Below are 22,620 nucleotides of genomic sequence, written 5' to 3' on the forward strand. Positions count from 1 at the left end.
TGTGATGTGATAGTCTCACATTTCATTATTTAAATTCAAAACCATCTCATGATATTTTGTTTAAACTGTAGTGAAAATCTGCAGGGCATAAATGAGATCAAGTCAGACCCAACTCAGCATATGGTGTTTTAATGGCTGGCATTGAAGGAGTTCTCTTTGCATAGCTGTTGAATTATCGCCACCATTAGCAGGTGTTGCAATGAAATATGAACTGTAATGTTGCCAATAAAATTAAGTGTGTTTTATAGCATAATGGAAACTTTTGAAAGACCTATAGTTTCCTTTAAAAATTAAGCTTTTTAATACTGTTGATAAGTTATTTCTCATATATTGTCTTCCTAATACTGTTTCCCACTACTGTGTGTTGAAGGAATTCTCAGAAGCAGATCTTAAACACTTTATAATATGGAACCTAAAAATGTTTATAAAAATATTAACACATTTTTATCAAATCTGAAGCTTGTGCCATGTACACACAGAAGGTATTTAAAAATATTTCATGATTTAATTTGCAGTCATCTATAATTTAAACTGGAAAAACTAAAAAGTGATTTACTTTTGTTTTGCAGTGATCGGCATGTTGGTAAAATTTATTCCAAATCCTCTTCCTTTCTGGACTATGCCAGAAAGTCTCTAAAGAAGCTTGGGTTAGATGAGTCCAAGGTCAGTATATGATTGCTGTTTTTATTAAAAAAAAAAAAAAAAAAAACAAACAGGGGCGCCTGGGTGGCGCAGTCGGTTAAGCGTCCGACTTCAGCCAGGTCACGATCTTGCGGTCCGTGAGTTCGAGCCCCGCGTCAGGCTCTGGGCTGATGGCTCGGAGCCTGGAGCCTGTTTCCGATTCTGTGTCTCCCTCTCTCTCTGCCCCTCCCCCGTTCATGCTCTGTCTCTCTCTGTCCCAAAAATAAATAAAAAATAAAAAACGTTGAAAAGAAAAAACACACAAAACAGAAGAACTTTTATGGAATAATGAATTGAGATGATACAAAATAATTTGCCTTCTACTTTCCTCCCATTTGTGAAAAACATCTACATTACATTGAAACCATACCACCATTTCCTTTATTCCAGTTCACCTTTCCAGTCAATGTGGGTGCTTTGCTGTTGTACATCTGTTGAGAGATTCCCCCTTTAGGTTTATTCAGGTAATATGTATTAATTCTCAAATCAAAAACAGAGTTAAAAACAAGATAACAGAACAGGGAATTATAAGTAAGGTAAGAGTAATGAGACAAAAAACTGCATTTATTTAAAGATTGTATAATTAGTTAAAATTAAAAATCTTAAATTCTAAAAGCCTTTGAATGGGAGAATCCTGGAAAGTATAACATCATAGGCCGCCCAAGCTAATAATTGAGAGTTTGATATCAAACATAAAGTGGTAAGCTGGTTGGCTAGTAGTAATAAATATTCTAACACTGAGAAAAAAAATAAACTCTCAATTCAAATGCGTTATTGAGTAAAATATTAAGTTGAACTTGGATCACTCTGGTATTTTGAATTGATTATAAATGGAAATAAAGAATAAAATAGCTTTTTAAAGGAATGAAATGGATTTCTTGAAAAGGTGGTACAGATATGATTATATTGTATCAAAGCTAAAAAGTATTATTATTTATTCTACCAGTTGTTCATTTACTCCCCAGTTACTTTATTATTTAAAGCCATTAGACTGTTAATAATCAAACCCCTCCTCTATAAAATAACTGTTCAAAAGCACTTCTAACTCATGATTTAAGATCAAAGGAGGTAATATACATAAAATACTGAGCACAATGTTTTTACATAGTAAATGCAAACAGAAGTTTTAGTTCATTTAGTTTTTATATATAGTTTTATTATATGTTATAAATGTTATATATGTTAGTATACTTTTATATTAATATTATAATTAATAATATTGAGTTTTATGTATATTTTTTTATTCTGATCTTTGTATATGTTCTACTAGTAATAACACAATTGATAATGACTCTTGTCAATATTTTTATTTAGTCACCAAACAAAGGTCCTTCTAGTCTTACATAAATGAATGACAATAGATAATTTTTGTCCTAGTCATTTTATTTCTGGGTATTTATTTATTTATTTGTAATTCATTCTTGAGCGGGGGGAGGGGCGGGGGGGGGGAGAGAGAGAGAGAGAGAGAGAGAGAGAATGAATCCCAAACAGGCTCCGCACTGTCAGCACTGCCAACCATGGGGCTCAAATTCACGAACCATGAGATCATGACCTGAGTCAAAATGAAGAGTCCGACGCTTAACTAACTGAGCCACCCAGGTGCCCTTTATTTCTGAGTGTTTTTTTTTTTAATGTTTTTGGGGCACCTGGGTGGCTCAGTGGGTTGAGCGTCTGACTTCGGCTCAGGTCATGATCTCACGGTCTGTGAGTTCAAGCCCCACGTCAGGCTCTGAGCTGTCAGCACAGAACCTGCTTCAGATTCTGTGTCTCCCTCTCTCTCTGCCATTGCCCCACTCATGCTCTGTGTCTCTCTCTCTCAAAAATAAATAAAGATTTTAAAAAGTGTTTTTAATAAATCAGACAGGTTTTCCTTCCAGTTAGTCTTATTTAGTATATCTTTGTTCCATGTCTCAATTTTATGTCTTGCAGTAATGTCAAGCACACAAACCAAAGCGTTATTTTCACAGATGAAGAGCTAAGTTTTTACTTAAACTAAAAATATATTAAAAAATAAAAATAAAAAAATAAACTAAAAATATATTACCCTTTGCCAAAAACTAAGTAGCAAAAATCCAGAAAGAATGTTACTTATCCTTGTTGATAGCTTTCTCTTCCCAGGTTTGTCTTTAATAATAACCGTAGTAAATGTTCCTTGATATGTTCCTTATTATATTACAGAAAGGAATATTAATAATAGCTAATAGTTACTAAGCACTTGTTATGTGGTAGTTATTATGCTAAGAACATCACAACATTATCTCATTTACTCTTCATAAAAACACTTATGGTAGATACTATAATTATTACGAATGTAAAGATATAGAGAGGTGTCAAAAAAGAGAAGTCATTTTGCCAGAGTCAAAGCAATTAGTGGAGGTGGAACTTGAACACAGATTCAGCTAATGTCAAAACCTCAAATGTTAACCGCCACTATACTGAGAAATGAAAGTAAAAACAAAAGAAACAAAGACTAATGTAGATAAGTATCACCATGTAAAATCAGTCTTAAATTATTCCTTGTATTAGTTAATAAAGGCAATAATAGTGTCCCACTGATTTTCTCCTAAAACTATTTAAGCTCATTAAGAACAAATATATCAGATAAAATGGGTTGGAAGATGAAAAGGAACAAGAAACCCAAGCTGGAGGACTTAGAGGGAAGAAGGTATAGAGCAAAACAGTAAGGTATTTAAAAGGATACACTGGTGAAAGGAAGCAAATAGATGAGTACATGTTTTGTGGGTGGGAGGTTGATTTTAATTTTAAGCAAGAGGAATGAGAAAGTTGTATCTGTCAGATCAGACTAGTTGGAAAGGATAAACCAAAATTAGGTTTTTGACCCAGTACAAATTCCTATTATTTTTCTCCCACATAATCAAGTATCAATGCTCAAATTAAAGTTTTGACAGTAAGCACAATGAAAAGAGATTTGTGTATGGTTTCATTTTAAAAATGAAATGAATTTTCACATGAGAGTCTAAGCACTGAAAAGTATCAAAACAATTTAAGTTTAAAAAATTAAGGGGGGCCAGGATGGCTCAGTAGGTTAAGTGTCCGACTCTTGATCTCGACTCAGGTCATGATCTCACAGTTGTGGGATTGAGCCCTATGTTGGCTCCGCACTGGGTGTGGAGTCTGCTTACGACTCTCTCTCTTCGTCTCCCCCTCTCCCCTGCTGTCTCTCTCTCTCTCAAAATTTAAAAGAAAGTAAAAAAAAAGTTTAAGATATTAAATATACCATAATATCTAATAATTTATTGATAAACTTATATATATATATAATTGGAAGTGTGAATGCAATGATGTTTTTCTAAACTTTTAAAGCAAATCTCTTCATATTCAAAACTATGTAAGCAAGTAAAGTGGGTAGAAAATATCTTTTAACATGCTCTGGATACATTTTTAGTTATAAGAAATCATGTTAAATGTATGGAAGTAAACAGAAAACATTCCCAGACAAATTATCATTTCAAAGAAGACCAAAGCTGCATATGCTGGATATGTAGGTGGCTCATACACAGCTTAAAAGCTTAGCCCATAATTCCGATGGTCAGTTGTGAGAGACCGCATTGGCATTTTCTCTTAGAGCAGGATTTGGCAGCGCTACTGACATTCGGGTAAGTCTTTGTTGTGGGGGGCTGTCCTGTGCCTTGAAGGATGTCTAGCAGCATCCCTGACCTCTACTCATTAAATGTCAGTGGTAGAACCCTAATGGTATAAAGAGTCTCTAGACATTCATTGCCAAAAATTACCGGGGGGGGGGTGGGGGGGGGTGGGGGGGGGCGGTGCAAAATCCTCACTTCTCACCACCCCCATTGAGGTCCACTGTGTCCGAGCATTTGTCGTCTTAGTGATTCAATTTGCAGTCATCTAACATTTCTATTATAAACCCCATATATTTTTTAAATGCATTTTAGATGTTACACCGAGAAACGTGAAGGAAAGTAGGGAAGAAGCAATGATTCTGTTCTTATATTTTGAACACGTTTTATTCAAAACAGTCCCCCCGCCTTGATCTTTCATTTTGTTTCACTCTAATCACTTATAGGTGATATAACTTTAGCCCAGTATAAAATATAGGTCTATTTAAGCAGAGTGTTTAGATTCCATAGTAAAGTTAAGCCTAACTCTGTAACTACTCAAAACCGTAAATTGTGGCAGAACATCAGCTACAGTAAGTCTACTGTTTATAATTAATGAATTTCTTAGAATGAAACATTACAGTAAATTTCTTGTAGCGTTCAATTACTTCTTTATAAAAGAAGTATTTTAATAGGACTTTAAAACTGTCTCAAATATTAACATCCTAATGATTAGCTTTACCTAAATCTTAAAAAGATTAGGTATTCTCAAACTTTATCTTCTGTACCAAACTTGGGCGTCTCACCAAATTTCAGAAAATTTCAAAATTGTCTTTTTTTTTATGTTTATTTTTGAGAGAGAAAGAAAGAAAGAAAGAAAGAAAGAAAGAAAGAAAGAAAGGAAGGAAAGAAAGAAAGAAAGAGGGGGTGGGGAGGGACAGAGAGAGAGGAGACACAGAATCCAAAGCAGGCTCCAGGCTCCGAGCTATCAGTACAGAGTCTAACACAGGACTCATACTCACGAATCGCAAGACCATGATCTAAGCTGAAGTCGACACTTAACCGACTGAGCCACCCAGACACCCCTCAAAATTGTCTTTAAGTTTTCTCGATTTCTTCATGGTCTATAGCATTTTGCCTTCTTTTGTCAATTGACATTACTTTTCTGCCTTCCTGTCTCTCTCCCCCAGCTTATATTGCATGCACACAAATGCACAATTGCACACACACACTGTATCTTTTGGATTTCAAAAGCATCAGTACTGGTATCATTTGCTAGACAAGGAATAAACTGGAGTATTTGTTTATGAGAAGAGAGAAATAAAAGGGGCTTATAATGTTCTAGAGTTTGTGTGTTATATAATGAGTACAAAAATAAATGAAGTTAACTTCAGATACTGAAAAGTGGAAAAAAAGACAATAAAAACTGATGATTTGATGGGGATGGTGTAGTGTTGAATGGGCAGAGTTGAAAACTACTAAGCTAGAACCTTAATGGAAGTAAATAAAGGGTAATTTGTGTATTTTTTAATGGATAAATTATTAAGTTCTTTTTGAGAAATTTAGAACAGCAGTGTGTAAGGACAAACTCCATTCCTGGGAGAAAACACAGAGTGGAGATAGCCCTGAAGCTGAGGAACAGCTTTGATTTTTGGCAGACTTTGCAAGTCCACAGCTTTCTGATCAACCTTGCACTGCTGTGTAATCTCATATTTCTCCTTCTCTGTGTTGAAGATCTCACCTTCCTGGTGTCTGAGTTTACACAGCTTCTTCTTCTAGAAGTAAACTAGAAGTAAACATCAGTGAGATGTTTTGGGTTTTCATACTGCTGGTATCAGTTTTGGTGGAGGTGGCGATGACAAATGTCAGGTGTGTTCTATGCAGAAGAACTCGATGGAGGGCCAGAGGTCAAGTCACAAGTGGCAAACCACTGCTCATTTGCTTAACGAAAACTACCCTCTTGCCTGTGTGGTACCCAGTGAGGATGATTAAAATGGTTCCAGGAGTGATGCTACCTCGCAGTTTTCTCACTAGCTACCTGAAAGATTTTTTTGCCATGGCTCAACAGCTTTCAAGGCACATCTTCTGTAGGATAATACCTAGGCATTTTACAACATTTAACTACTTGGGTACTACCATTCTTGTCACCACCAACTAGTTTTCTGACAGTAGGAAGAGTCTTCTCCTTTTTCTTCTCAACCTTGGATTTAGCTGCTGAATACTTCCTCTTATACATGGCCTTTCTGGAATACACAGCCGATCAAGAATATCTGCCGATTCCACTGACCAGGGCAGGGTTTTGGCTGTAGTGGGGCTTCCCCTTCTTTGGCATTTTAGCCTTGAGGCTACCCTTCTTTTTTTTTTAATTTTTTTAATGTTTATTTTTGAGAGAGAGAGAGAGAGATACAGACTGTGAGTGGGGGAGGCTCAGAGAGAGAGAGAGAGAGAGAATCTGAACCAGGCTCCAGGCCCTGAGCTGTCAGCACAGAGCCCATCGCGGGGCTTGAACCCATGAACTGTGAGATCATGACCTAAACCTAAATCAAGAGTCTGACATTTAACCAGCTGAGTCACTCAGGTGCCCCTCTAAGATGGCAAAGGGCAATAAAGGATAATTTAGAAAAATATTCTTAGATATGTTTCCACAATGGGTCAGCAAAAGGAAAATTTTTGAGACCAAAGTCATTTAGTTATTCATCAAAAACCATTTATTTTGAAAAATCTCCAATGTGTCAAAAACAGTGTAAACTCTGGGGCTACAAAGATAATTAAAATATAACCCTTTTAAAAAGAAAATAATTATGGGGCAATTGGGTGGCTCTGTCAGTTGAGCCTCCAACTTCAACTCAGGTCATGATCTCATGGTTTGTGAGTTCAAGCCCCACATTGGGCTCACTGCTGTCAGCTCAGAGACCTCTTGGGATCCTCTGTCCCCCTCTCTCTGCCCTTCCCCCGCTTACACTCTTTCAAAAATAAACAAACATTAAAAAAAAAGAAAACAATTACAATATAGCATGAACCTACAACAATAGACACATGTATAAACTAGTGTGGAGGCATAGAGAAAGGAGTGACTCACTCTGCCTATGTAGATTTCACGAACAACATGTGGTGCCTTAGCTTGGTCTTAAAGGATGCAGAGGAGTTCATCAAGCAGACAAGGTGTGAAGGTAGGGAGCAATGAATTAATTGTAGGTATGCAGGGGTGGGTATGCTTCTTCAAAAATACACAGATGTGAGAAACCTGATTCTGAACTCAGCAGTGCTGGAGCACAAAGCAAGCAGGAGAGGCAGAAGTGAGAGATGAGGCTATAGGAGTGAGCACATGTGGAGAGACCAGGTAAACTTATTTTTGGGTGTTAAATCAGGGATTAATCCAAGGTAAGAATAATCACCAGGTGGTTTAAATACAAGTGAGAGGACAGGAATTGTTCCATAGGAAAGCCAGCAACAAATGTAGGGAGCTCATGAGCTCTTCCATGTTGTAATATGTCTCTAAGTGATATTGAACTGCTTTGGCATATGCATTATGCCCATAAGTAAATCCTGGCTGCTTTTTGCAACCACCATGGTAATAATTGATTCACAGGAGAATCATCAAGGCATTAAAGCCATTGGGTAAAATGTTTATGGGGGAACAGGATATTTACACAGACTCACATTACCTCCCACAGATTTTTTATTCATTTAAAAAAGTAGATAAACCTTCAAAGTTAGCATCACCAATAATGAACAAACTGACATTGTCCAACTCATCAGGCGATGCATTGGAAAGGATACAGCATCACTTATGTAATATTCTTGCCAAAAATGAATAACTTGAATCTACTCATGAGAAAACACTCAGACAACTAGACTTTTCAAAATATGTCCGTATCAGATAGTAAAGGAAACCATGAACCATCAAGGAAAAGGCACCCTACTGAATGGGAAAAGATACTCACAAATGATATATCTGGTAAGGAGTTAACATCCAAAATATATAAAGAACTCATACAACTCAATATCAAAAAAAAAAAAAAAACTGATTAAAAAATGGGCAGAGGGCCTGAACAGATTTTTTTCAAAGAAAACATACTGATGGCCAATAGTCACATAAAATGATGCTCGATGTCACTAACCATCAGGGAAATACAAATTAAAACCACAAGGAAATATCACCTCATACCTGTCAAAATAAGTAATATCAAAAACACAAGAAATAAAAAGTATTGGTGAGGAGGTGTAGAAAAGGGAAGCCTCATGCACTGTTAGGAATGTAAACTGGTGCAGACACTCTGGAAAACAATATGGAGTTTCCTCAAAAAATTAAAAATAGAACTACCATACAATCCAGCAATTCCACTGCTAGGTATTTACCTGGAAAAAGAAAAACACAAAAACATGAATTCAAAAAGATGTACACACCGCTGTTCCTCTTGGCATTATTTATAGTAGCCAAGATGTAAAAATAACCTAAATGTCCATAAAGAGATGAATGGATACAGAAGATATGGTGTGTGTGTGTGTGTGTGTGTGTGTATCATTCAGCCATAAAAGAGAATGAAATCTTGCCATTTACAACATGAATGATCTAGAGAGTATTATGTTAAGTAAAATAAGTCAGAGAAAGATAAATACCTTATGATTTCACTTATATGTGGAATCTAAAAAACAAAGAAAACAAAAACAGAAACAGATTCAGAGATACAGAAAACAAACTGGCAGTTGCCAGAGGGAAAGGGAGCAGGGGATGCACAAACTAGTTGAAGGAAATTAAGAGGTGCAATTTTCTAGTTATAAAATAAATAAGACTCAAGGATGTAACATATAGCATAGGGAATGTAGTCAATATTACTATAACAGCTTTGTATGGTGACAGATGGTAAGTGGACTTACTGTGGTAACCATTTTTAATGTGTATAAATGTTAAATTAGTATGTTGTACACCTGAAACTAATACCATATTGTATGTCAATTATTCTCCAATTAAAAACTATATATATCAATTTCATAAAAGACAAGACTTGAGGAACTGTTCCAGATTAAATGGGAGTAGAGATACAATGTCCTATCCCAGATGGGATTCTTAAAAAGGTGGAGTGGTAGGAGAGTCCATAAAAGGATTATTAGGACAAATGGTAAAATTTTAATATAGAATATGTAATAGACACCAATATTGGATCAATGTTGAATTAATGAATTTGATTATTCTAGTTATGTAAGAGCATATCTTATTCCTAGGATCTACTTGCTGAAGCATTTAGGGGTGAAGGGTCATGGCATCTGTAATTTACTTTCAAATGGATCAGCAATAATAATAATAATAATAATAATAATAATAATAATAATAATAAATGGATGGTTAAAACGAATATGGCAAAATAGTAATGATTAGTGAATTTAAGTAATAGGTATATAGATGTTCGTTGCACTTTCTGCAGCTTTAATTAAAAAAAAAATTGGAAACCCAAATCCACCAAACCCAAAGGAAATGAACCTTACACAAAGTAAATACAACAAAAGGTTTTGGAGAATTAAAAATATAGCCTGTATTAATACTGAGAAGGGTAGGAGCCAGTTAGAGAAGATAAACTTCTTCTGGGAAAGGACAGAAATTGTTTCAGGTCTTTTTAGAGGCCTTTACCAGATGCTGTCCTCAGAGATGCTGTGGCCCAGCCTAGGCCTGCCTATCAGTCTCATACAAGTGTATTTTGTGCTGCCACTAACCTTGACCCCTGCTGACTGTGACTCGCCTGCCAAAGCTGCCAGCCGCCAGCTGTCAAAAGCCACATTTGGGCAGATTCCTCACTTACCAATCAATCCATCCTCTTGCCTTGCATAAAATATTAATCATTGTTCACATTTTATAATTATAATTCTACATTTTAGGAAAACAGTACAGTAAGCACGTAAAATATCAGTATAGTTTATCTTCAGATCATCTTTTCTAGTGCTTCTTTGTAGAAAAGTGCTCTACGTTAGAATTCATACCTTAATGAACTTGATTTTTTTCCTATTGGAAAATAGGTGTGAAGGATCCCATTTAATAATACTTTTCTTAAGTGTCATGGCAGACCACCTCTTTACTATTTGTTTATATAGAATTGTCAGTAGTCAAAATTACCACAGAGTAAAGTTTGTTGTATAATCATTTTATATGCCAAGTTCTTCCAGTTCATGGATGCTCATTTTATTTAGTAAACTGTGGCTTTTTAAAATGATAATAATAATAATAATAATAATAATAATAATAATAATAATAAGGAAGGAAGGAAAGAAGGGAAAAGCTCAGAACAAAATTAATTGGAAGGTTATTCCAAAATTTCAGTGCACTTTGGGAGAAAAAGAAAAATCATAGGATAGTGATTTGAAGATCACTTTTCTGGGAACTATGTTGTAAATTATTCCTCTTTCTAGAAGCTCAGTAGTGCTTATCTCTCATACCAGGACCTAAGAGTCCTGAAGAATTCATTTCCTTGCAAGAATGTCATTTGTCTGTGTATTATATCTAGCAGTATACATTGATGTTGTATGTGACAGGATTCTAGGGCTTTAACTGTGTACTTTGTTGAAGTGCTTGAGCAGCTCAAATACTGCCTCCTTAGGAAAATTTTGGCCCTGCTTATAGGCACATGGGTGGTTCCTTTCATGCAGTCAGGTAAGCACTAATGAGTTTGGGGAGCTTTAAAGAGTCCTGTTTAGAAATCAGAAAGTGCATGAGCTTTTTCCAAATGTGAATCCTGACATGTTATGGGACCTCAGAAGTCTAATGGCAGCAAATAAAACCAAAAGGAAGGATTTGTCCAGAACACTACTCAAATCCTTGCCTTTGCCCCTAGTGCCCTGATGTCATCACTATCTTCCAACACAGCTTCATCTTCAGGCTTCAAATTTCTAGTTTTCCCCTTTGTTCAGTGTTTAATGTTTTGGGGTTTTTTTTCCTGCTCATGAGCGAGAGATCATGCTACTTGTCTATTATGTTTTTTGGGTTCTAAGAATGTTCTAATTCTTAATGATAAAACCCCAACCCTTACCTACTATGCCTTCTAATTTTATCTGAGTTAAGCCTCATCACTTCAGAATGTGACTTTGAATCCCCAACAGCTGCACTTGAATTACCTGTGGTATCTCATGAATGTCCCATGATTTCTTGGTCTTGCCTCAGTAACAGCAAATGACTGTCTACTAAACCCACTCCCTCCTTTTTATTTTATTTTATTTTATTTTATTTTATTTTATTTTATTTTGTTATTTTATTTTATTTTATTTCATTTTATTCCATTTTATTGTATTTTATTATTATTTTTATTCTCAAGATAGTTAAGATACAGTGTTGTCTTGGCTTTAGGAGTAGAACCCAGTGAGTGATTTCATCGCTTACATATAACACCCACTGTTCATCCCAACAAGTGCCCTCCTTAATGCCTGTCACCTACTTACCCCACCCTCCACCCCCATCAGTCCTCAGTTTTCTGTATTTAAAAGTCTTTTATGGTTTGTCTCCCTCTCTGTTTTTATCGTATTTTTCCTTCCCTTCCCCTATGATCATCTGTTGTTTCTCAAATTCCACATATGAGTGAAATCATGTGATATCTTTCTCTGACTCACTTATTTCGCATAGCATAATACCCTCCAGTTCCATCCATGTTTTTGCAAATGTCAAGATTTCATTCTTTTTCATCACTGAGTACTGTTACATTATATATATATATATATATATACCACAACTTCTTTATCCATTCATCAGTTGATGGACATTTAGACTCTTGCCATAACTTAGCTATTGTTGATAGTGCTGTTATAAACATTGAGGTACATGTGCCCCTTTGAATCCGCATTTTTGTATCCTTTGGATAAATTCCTAGTAGTGCTATTGCTGCATCGTATGGTAGTTCTATTTTTAATTTTTTGAGGAACCTCCACACTGTTTTCCAGAGTGGCTTCACCAGTTTGCATTCCCGCCAACAGTGCAATAGGGTTCCCCTTTCTCCACATCATCGCCAACATCTGTTGTTTCCTGAGTTATTAATTTTAGCCATTCTGACTGGTGTGAGGTGGTATCTCATTGTGGTTTTGATTTGTATTTCCCTAATGATGAGGGATATTGAGCATCTTTTCATGTGTGTGTTGGCCATCTGGATATCTTCTCCGGAAAAAGTGTCTTTTCATGTCTTCTGCCCATTTCTTCACTGGATTGTCTGGTTTTTTGGGTATTGAGTTTGGGTATAAAGTTCTTTCTTTATAGATTTTGGATACTAACCCTTTATCTGATATATCATTTTCAAATATCTTCTCCCATTCTGTCGGTTGCCTTTTAGTTTTGTTGATTGTTTCCTTGGCTGTGCAGAAGCTTTTTATCTTGATGAGGTCCCAAAAGTGCATTTTTGCTTTTGTTTCCCTTGCCTTCAGAGACATGTCAAGTAAGAAGTTGCTGTGACTGAGATCAAAGAGATTGCTGCTTGTTTTCTCCTGTAGGATTTAGAAGGTTTTGAAAGACCTAAATATGAGACAGGAAACCACTCCTTACTTTTATTGCACACACTATCCATGCAAATTCTAGATTCCCCAGCCCCATCTCTTGTTGTGTTATTTTTTATTTGAGTATCATTGACACACAATGTGATCTCACTCTCAAATGTACAACATAGTGATTCAACTTCTTTATACATTGTGCTATGTTCACTACAGGTGTAGCTGCCACTTGTCATCATTGACTACGTTCCTTATACTGTGACTTTTATTCCAGTGACTTCTTTTTTTAATTTATTTCTATTGTTTTAAGTTTATCATTATTATTATTTTTTTTTTTTGAGAGAGAGAGAGAGCTCACAAGCAGGGGAGGGCAGAGAGAGAGGGAGAGAATCCAAGCAGGCTCAGCACTATTAGTGCAGAGCCTGATGTGGAACTCAGACTCACAAACCATGAGACCATGACCTGAGCCAAGATCAAGAGTTGGACACTTAACCAACTGAGCTACCCAGGCGCCCCTATTCCAGGGACTTCATGCCGTAACTGGAAGCCTGTATCTCCCACTTCTCTTTACCTGTTTTGCCCATCCCCCCATCCCCTCTGGCAACCATCAGTTCTCTATATTTTATAGGTCTGATTCTGCGTTTTGTGTGTTTATCCAATTGTTTTTTTAGATTCCACATATGGGTAAAATCACATGGTATTTTTCTTTTTCAGTCTGACTTATTTCACTTAGTGTAATACACTCTAGATCCATACATGTTGTCATAAATCATTAAAGAACTATATTCCCCTGTTTACATCCCTATGCCTACAGTAGTTCATTTCTATAGGGATGCATTATCAGAATTATGATTAAGTAGTTTGCTTTTATTATAGTTTTAAGAAGGAACATAAGTGGTCATTTGATTGCAAGAAGTAAAGATGTACTCAGGTTTTCTCAATTTGTGGGACTCTATTCCAGAAATACATATACTTAAAAGAAAGATTGGGATCTCTTGGCTTGACAAAAACCAAAACCAGAAGTACAGCCTAGTCTCATCAGAATGTATTTGTTAATGAGAGCAAGATTCAAAACTGCCATAGTGACTGAGTTACTGTTATTTTCTGAGCAATATATTTTTTAATCCTTTACGATTATGATGAGCTCCTGAACTAACAACAATTTCACTCTTTGTTCTAGATAATTTTTCCTCTGAGATTTTTGCTTATTGATAAGTTTATTCATGACTTAGCTTTCATTACTTCCCCTCTCTGCATTACCCTCCCCGTGACCAAGATAAAGAAGATCTAGTTGACTCATTTGATCTCTTTCATAGCTGTTTGGATAGAATTTTTATGAACAGGGGTGCCTGGGTGGCTCAGTCAGTTAAGCATCCGACTTCAGCTCAGGTCATGATCTCATAGTTTGTGAGTTTGAGCCCCATGTTGGGCTCAGTGCTGACAGCTCAGAGCCTGGAGCCTGCTTCAGATTCTGGGTCTCCCTCTCTCTCTGCCCTTCTCCTGCTCACGGTCTCCTCTCTCTCTCTCTCAAAAATAAATAAACATTAAATTTAAAAAAAAGAATTTTTATAAACAAACACCCTAAATCCAATAAGGTGATTGAGGTAGAAGAGGGGAAACTGTACTTGCAGGAAGATTTATACATAAGTTGCAGCCCGTGACTCTTTCCCCAAGCAGTGATTGGGCAGAAACCCATGGGGCTTAGGTTTTAGGGGCATTCAGTCTTAATATATTTGATTCAATGAGGATATTTTTGGACATTCAATAAAGACAGTATTTAGAAGCCTTTTCATTTATGTAGGTCTTGTTATAAAACAATCTATATAATAATTTTTGTAGGTTTTCATGATATGACAGTCTCCTCCAAAGAACACTCAACTAATTTTTTGCTTTAGCTATCAGGAGGCTCCAGTTTACATTTATGCTTGATTCCAGCAACTGTCCTTAATTAGGTTATTTGGTATCATGTTTTTCTCCTTTGAATTGTACACCCTTAAGAGTTTATCCTTTCTTTAATGGCCCTACTATTGATATGTTTTTATGCTTCATAGTGTAAACCACCTCAAATTATCCTTGAAAATGAGGATACTCTTATTAATAATAAAGTTCCCTACAACTAATGATTGTACTTATTTGTAGCAATTACACTTGGGGGTAGATAAAAAACAAGATTTAACAGTTATACTTCCTTTAAATTAAGATCAAAAACAATATGTCAATATTATATGCAAAGACCAAGCCAAATGTGCAGAAAATAAAGGGATATTTCCATTATGCAATAGAACATTCTTACATAATGTAAGTCTAATTCTACATAAGAACAGTCACATTGCCTATAAAAGCTATCTTTATTCTCCCAACTAACCACAGAGAAGCTTTAGGTACAGAAATGTCTCCCAGACAACAAAGAGCTCTAGGAAGTAGTAGAACACAGGATATGATCATTTAAAGGACAGGAAAATATATTACTTTATTTATTTATTTATTTATTTAAGAAAAAGAGATAATTATCTTAGTTTTTAATACTGCTTTTTTAAAAAGAAAGTTTAAAGTGTATTTATCTTGAGAGAGAGAGAAAGCATGAGTGGGGTAGGGGTAGAGAGAGGGAGAGAGAATTCCAAGCAGGCTCCATCCTGTAAGACCAGAGCCCGACGCAAAGCTCGAATTCACAAACTGCAAGATCATGACCTGAGCCAATATCAAAAGTTGGACACTTAACTGACCGAGACATCCAGGCGCCCCTAATATGCTTTTAATATAGGAGAAAACATGCTTTAATGTTACATTATTTTAAATTATTAGAATTATTGATGTGTACAAAATCTGTAAATGACGTATTTAATTCAAATGAAAGAAAATGTAATAATTATATGATGTATCAGTGATCATTTTTAGAATAACTATGAGCTGAAGTTAATATTTTGTACGTAGATTCTGCTTTCATATAGTAGAAAGTTCAAATTTTATTTCCGTTAACTAGTTATTGGACAGGTATACATTAGAGAATATGGAAATAACTTTATACATTACATTTTGCTTTATTTTTAAGAAAACTTCTATCTTGGGGGTCCTGGGTGGCTTGGTCGGTTAATCGTCCGACTTCGGCTCAGGTCATGATCTCATAGTCCGTGAGTTCGAGCCCCGCGTCGGGCTCTGTGCTGACAGCTCAGAGCCTGGAGCCTGTTTTGGATTCTGTGTCTCCCTCTCTCTCTGCCCCTCCCCTGTTCATGCTCTGTCTCTTTCTGTCTCAAAAATAAATAAACGTTAAAAAAAAAAGAAAAGAAAACTTCTATCTTATTGTCCATAAATTTCAGGGCTTATGAATATGTTATGTACATAATCACATCATTTCTAAAAGTAAGAATCATACTGAGTCATCTTTGCATTATACTACAAAAGATTCATAGTGACACTAATCCTTTGAATAATAGCATGAACAACTTTCTTTGTTAATCTAAGACTGTTAGAACCAATTCAGTCTCATTGCCACTGGCTTTGTCTTCCCAGCTCCCTGAGCAGATCGCCTAATGGGCTTCACCTTCACATCCACCTACCTTAGTTCTTGAACCAGTTATGGCCTAGCCATGGATATGTCAGCAGCCTCAGTCTCACCATCTCCTGGTGAGAACTAAGTTAATTGCTAACCCAGGTTTGATCATGTACAATGTGGGAGGATCTCTAAACAACCATGTATCTCTCATCCAGTCATCCAGCCCACTTTCTATGAAATTGCGGTATAGTCCATGTTTGCTTACCTGGGCCCCTTTATATTAAAAAACAAACAAAAAAAAACTTTAATAAATAAAGAGAAGAGACAAATGTCCCATGGAAGGGAATTCCAAGTAATCTATTTAGATACTCCACCATCAAGGAGATGAAATATAAGTCCCCACTCCTTAAATGTAGGCTGTACATAGTGACTTTCTTCCAAAGTGTGCAGTATGAAAAGTGGAAAAAAGAGGAACTTTAGAGTGGAAAAACCTGACAAACACTGTCTTATCTGGGTAATCAAGTTCTATATCAATGATGTTAAATTATGTTGATCGGTATCCTTGACATGTCAGGAACATGGTACTCTATTTCTGTGGTCTTCCTCTCAAAAACCCATAGCCCTAGTCTAATTATGAGGAAGAACATCTGCAAATCCAAGTGAAAGAACATTATACAAAATGTCTAGCCATTACTCCTCAAAACTCTCAAGGTCATCAAAAACAAGACAAGTCTGAGAAACTATCACAACCAATAGGACTAAATCCAATGTGATATCCTGGATAGGATGGTGGAACTGAAAAGACATTAGGTGAAAACTAAGAAATTATTTTTTTTTTAAGTTTTTATTTATTTAAGTAATCTCTGCACCCAATGTGGTCCTCAAGCTCATGACCCTGAGATCAAGAGTCACATGTTCTTCTGACTGAGTCAGGCAGATGCCGCAAAAACTAAGGAATTCTCAATAAAATAATGGACTTTAGCTAACAACAGTCTATCAGTATTGGGTTCATTAACAAATAACCCCATTGTAAGGTGTCAATAATAGAGGAAATTTGGTATAGGGTATATGGGAACTCTCTATACTATCTTCAAATTTTCTGTAAATCTAAAACTTTTAAAATATAAGTTTATTTAAAAAAACAATATGAGAAAAGATAATGTTTATTGAACCATTGCTTTGTGCCGGACACTGCCAAAAGCATTGTTTATATCACCTTACTGAATACTAAGAATGACCTTGTGAAATGAATACTGTTATACTCATTTTATAGATAAGGAAATTGAGACACAGGTTAAGTGGATAAGTACATTTCTTAAGGCCAAATCTACATAACTGAGGAGAAAGAACTCCAATCCAGACTAACTCTAGACTGTGTACTTCTTTTGGTCCTATTTATATAACTTATTAGCAGACATTGAGCACAAGAAAAATGTTCATTTAGCATTTTTCCAAATCAGACAAGTAAGGAAGAATAAAGAGAAAATTCATGCCTGCCAAGAGACAAAATAAATGTACTTCTAAAGGAGACTGAAGAATTGAGGTTTGAAATAAAGACAAGAAATTCAAGGACTTATGAATCTTACTGAAGCATTAAAGAAGAGATACTTGTATCCACAACTTTGACTCTTGAAACCTTTGCAGGTATTGTCCAACACAAAGGCTATCCTGGAGTTAAAATTACTGTCAAAAATTATTTAAAAAGTGGGGAAAATAATCTAAAGCACCTGAACATGAACATAACCGCTTGTTTACAGCCTCTCACTCCAGTTTCTCTTTCAGACTGGGTATCTCCCTAAACTCAAAACTTAGCTCTCTGAGCTAGGGCCCTCTTGCACAGCTTAACTCATATTAATCTCCTTTTCTGGAGTCTAGGGAATGGGCAACAGGGAGCAATAAAATTCATGATCAGTACTCTCAACTGCCATTCAATGTGCACTTCAACTTGTAAGTTTTTATGTATGTCCTTGCCGAAGTATGATCTGCACCCGGCAGTGACTCAGTTCTGATGCCTTCCTCCATCTCTAGGACGTTGGCCCTACATAGGCTCTCCCTGACTTTAACACTCAATAATGTCATCTACAAAATGAGATCATGAAGGCAGCTCTTTCTGCCCACAGGTCCTGCCCTGTGCTTTAATAAAATCACCTTTTTACACCAAAAAAAAAAAAAAAATGATATGAAAATATGTATGTTACAGATTGATGTTAGGATTAAATGAGATAATATCTTTTTAAATTTTCCAAATAATCTCTGCGATCTAATGTAATGAAACTGGCAGTTGAGTGTATCACTGAAAAAACTGATGAAAACTTAAAACAATGAATTTTTCACTTAAAAACATATTAATATACTTTTACTTACCAGACTTTTGGTGTAAGCACAAGGCCATTTGTTGTTTTGGTCTTTGCACACAGCTTTGTATAGGGTCACTCTTTGGAGTTCTGTCTTAATTTTTTTACATCAAGCATACCTCTAAGGCAGTCTACAGTGTCCAGCTTTGTTTCCCTTAAACAACCAATTTCCATTTTTAAAAAATAGGAGAGTTAAGATGATGTTCTCACCTTTTCTCTTCAGAATCACACAAAAGCAACAAATAAAAACCAAAACACAACTTCTTTGACAAAATCAGAAAGCATGCTAAATCTCAAATCATGTGTTTTATGAAGCACAATGAAGGTAAAGAGGGATGGAGAAAGATACCAAAGAAAATTCCCAGGGTTACAGATCACTGACAAAACCAACAACACAGTTCTCTAGACTGGAATATTCTGAGGAGCAAAATCAACAGTTCCTAGTTTGGGACAAATGCAATTGATGACCAGGGTTGTGCTTCCCAATTTGGCATAAGAGAGAAACAGAGAATACTGGAGAACCCAAGGAATCACACTGAAAAACTATATTTATAGGAAGCAGTATGCTGGTGAGGCAGGATCAGAAAAAGATGATGAGTTCTGACTTGTCCTGTAACTGCTGATCTCAGATGGCTGGAGAGAAGACTAACTAAAGGCTGTAATTCAAACACACACACAATTTTGTGAGATGAGTTTTCCTGGCTTGAATCGCAGGCCTGGATCCAGTCCAATATACACTACTGCAGAAGTTTGGTTTAGGAGTACTCATTTGATTCAAAGATGGGCAAGATTTTTAAAAGTGGTGGGGAAGTAAAAATAAGATAAAAACAGAGAAGGAGACAAACCATAAGAGGCTCTTGAATACAGAGAATAAACTGAGAGTTGCAGTGAGGGGGTAAGTTAAATGGGTGACGGGCATTAAGGAGGGCCCTTTTTGGGATGAGCCCTGGGTGCCATATGAAAGAGATGAATCACTGTTCTACTCCTGAAAGCCAAGACTACACTGTATGTTAACTAACCTGAGAATGAAAAAATAAAAAATAACAAAAATTTTTTTGAAAATAAAAGGGTTGGGGAAGGAGGTATAATCTGCTTGGGCTCTGTACCAAGGGGAAAATCTTTTCTGGAAAGCTGCACTAGAAACTGAAACAAAACCTTGCTTTTCACCATTAACCTTTTTATACTTTTTAAATTCAAAAGAAATTTAGTTCAGTAAGAAAAAGAATAGGGACTTTGAAAAAATAAGAAATTCAGGTAGACATTTTCAGAGAAAATCTAAATACAAATCCTTTCAGATATTTTACTCTTTTTATCCAGACTTACGTTTGTTTTGACCACATGTAATTTGACAGCAATTTCTTCTAGTGACTTTCCTTTATTAATCCTTTCACAAAGGCATCCAATTTATAGAAACAACTTTTCCTTTTGCATTAATATTTCATTAGTTATGTAATATTTACTTATATCATTACAATACTATAACTGGCATAACAAGTTTAGAAACAAATACAATTGATTCAGTAAACAAAGTTCAACTGGTGTGAACAGAAGCATATATGTTATAAAAAGTGGCCTGCTAACCACAAGGGTTCATTGTATTATAGGTATCCTATTTTTTGAGGAAAACCAGAAAGTAATGCTTGTTGATGGATTTGTTATGTGCATGTTAGAGGAAATTACCCTAAATATGAACATATGTCCTTACTGGGTTTTTGTGGCCTTTGAATTATTCTCTAGGATATATAGTTTTAGATATATCATTTGAAATTTTTAATTTTACTCAAAAAAAATGTTTATTGAGCTCCTACTATGTACCCTAAACATAGAAACAAAGTAAATATTTCATCAACTTGTTGAAATTAAACAATATTAATAGGATGTTACTGCTGTTTTTATTTACAGTATGCTGAATAGGTGTAGAAGATATTAATGAAAGAACTTAGTTTATTGACTTGCTTCATTCATATCAGAGTTCTTCACACACCCAAATTTGTTTTAAATTGTTAATGTTGGTTTTACTTTAATGTTTGATAAGGAAAAACTTTTTTTAAACTGTTGTTACATTTCTTGTTGTTTTATCTTGAAGCTGCCAGAAAAAGTTATAATGGACTACTACGAGAAGTACAAGCCTAGAATGAATGAGCTGGAAGCTTTTAATATGGTAAATCTCAGAAATGAACATATTAAATTGGATATGTTGCCAGACTTGAATGGGGTTCAATTAAATTTTATTGTGGGACCAACCAATCTATGTTGTTTTTCTCTTACTGTAGAAAAACCGTTTTGGACCATTTCCTATTTCAGAACTATATTAGGTGTCAGTAATGTAATAAAGAGAACACATGGTAGATTTCTCTTAAAATGTATCATAAATGCACAGAAGAAATTTCAGAGTTCTTTGAACACATACTTGTCTCAATGCAGTTATTTCCCCAGCATGCCTTTTAATGAATTTCATTCTTAGTACCTCTGAAAACTCTCTGTCATATGTACCACTGCCTTTGGATTCCTGTTATTATTAAAGAAAAACTTTTGATCTCTGCAGTATTCGTTTTCTGAATATATACAATTGGTATTGGAGATTTATTTGGCCCTATATAAATTTCTGTAGATGCATTTTCTTGAACATAAGTGTTAAGCTAGTTTGTGTTTGTTTGTTTGTTTGTTTGTTTTGTTTTGTTTTTTAAAGTTCTACCATCCTATCTTATCCTTTCTTTTAGTTGAAAGTTGTTCTGGCTCCTTGTATAGAGACACTGATTCTTCTGGATCGACTTTGCTATCTGAAAGAGCAGGTAAATTATATTTTAAAATATATAACTAATATCTTTATTTAATATAGTAAACAGATCCACTATTACCTAGGATAAGTTTCTTTTGCATACAGCTAGTCAGATAATTTTTCTTATTATATTTTCCAAGTTTAAATATTCATTCCATCTCTTTTTAAACATAAACATATGTACAACAGATGTTTTCAGCAAACCTATTATAATAAAGTTTATGTTATTTTAATTGTATGGTAATTACTGTATGGTAGGCAGTGAACACAACTATCATATATGACGTATTGTGTAGCTAAATTTAATAAAGGCCAGACATAAAAGATATTATATATATATATATATTTCATTTAATGAAAATTTACCTTTTAAATCACTTTTGGATTTTGGACATATGTAATCTGCAGTATAAAAATTTCTTTCTGATCAGTGAAAATTGCTTTTGCTTCTTCACAGTCTTGGTTTTTTTTAATCTATGTTGAATGCACCAAAACAACTAGTTTTTTGCTTGTCTTTAAGGAAAATTTTTTTTGCAGATTTTACACTGAGCTATGATCAAAATAGTTATGTGCACTATTTAAATTAAACCCATACATGGATTCAGCCTCATGTTTCCACCATAAGCCCTTTATTTTAACAATTTTGTTCTATCATAGTGGGTAATTTTACTTTCTTCTTTTCAACAGGCTATTTGGAACAAATGGATTTTAATAAATGCTTGCTTTTGTTCTAATTTATATTTTTATGGAAAAAAGACAATTTTTAAATATTTGGATAATTGTGTACTTTCTTAAGCTACCAAGTAACTCAAAATCACTGGAAATCTTTGGTTTCCAATTTCATTGGTGACAGAATTGGGCCTGTTTTACTAGGTACTCATTATTTCCCTTTTCAAAGCAATTTCCAGTGACCTAAATAAAATAAGTAAATGGTAAAAAAATAAATTAAATAAAATAAGTAATATGCACAAAGATTAATAGATTGGCAATGAAATGATATAAAGCATAAAATATTAAATTGTTAATAAAATATTTTTAAATAGCAATGTTAAATAATATTAAATAATATTTTATTCTAAAATAACACTTATATGTTAGAAAGTTTTAAATGAAGAATATAAACAAGAAAATTAAAAATAACAGTCCCATCTTTCAGCATTAACTTAATTTTTGTTTTGTATTCTAGTGCCTCTTTCTAATATGTATATGTTGCACACATATATATGAGCGCATTATTTCTACTTTAATTAAAATTGGAATCTGGGGCACCTGGGTGACTCA

General features: G+C 35.0%; 1 protein-coding gene and 1 pseudogene across 5 annotated transcripts in view; one reads left to right on the forward strand and one right to left on the reverse strand.

The window, feature by feature from the left end:
- The window catches only part of METTL25 (methyltransferase like 25), a 155,033-nt gene that overhangs the window by 99,942 nt on the left and 32,471 nt on the right, over positions 1–22,620 (forward strand). For all 5 annotated transcript variants that reach the window (XM_078449645.2, XM_078449643.2, XM_078449644.2 and 2 more), the window contains exons 9-11: positions 570–663; positions 20,647–20,721; positions 21,281–21,352. In XM_078449645.2, coding sequence (XP_078305771.1) covers positions 570–663; positions 20,647–20,721; positions 21,281–21,352 — 241 coding nt within the window. The remainder of the gene's footprint in view (positions 1–569; positions 664–20,646; positions 20,722–21,280; positions 21,353–22,620) is intronic.
- Positions 5,449–6,537, reverse strand: LOC144616798 (large ribosomal subunit protein eL6 pseudogene; annotated as a pseudogene).

The sequence above is a fragment of the Panthera onca genome, chromosome B4 (assembly GCF_046562875.1).
Source record: "Panthera onca isolate mPanOnc1 chromosome B4, mPanOnc1 haplotype 2, whole genome shotgun sequence".
Taxonomy (NCBI): domain Eukaryota; kingdom Metazoa; phylum Chordata; class Mammalia; order Carnivora; family Felidae; genus Panthera; species Panthera onca.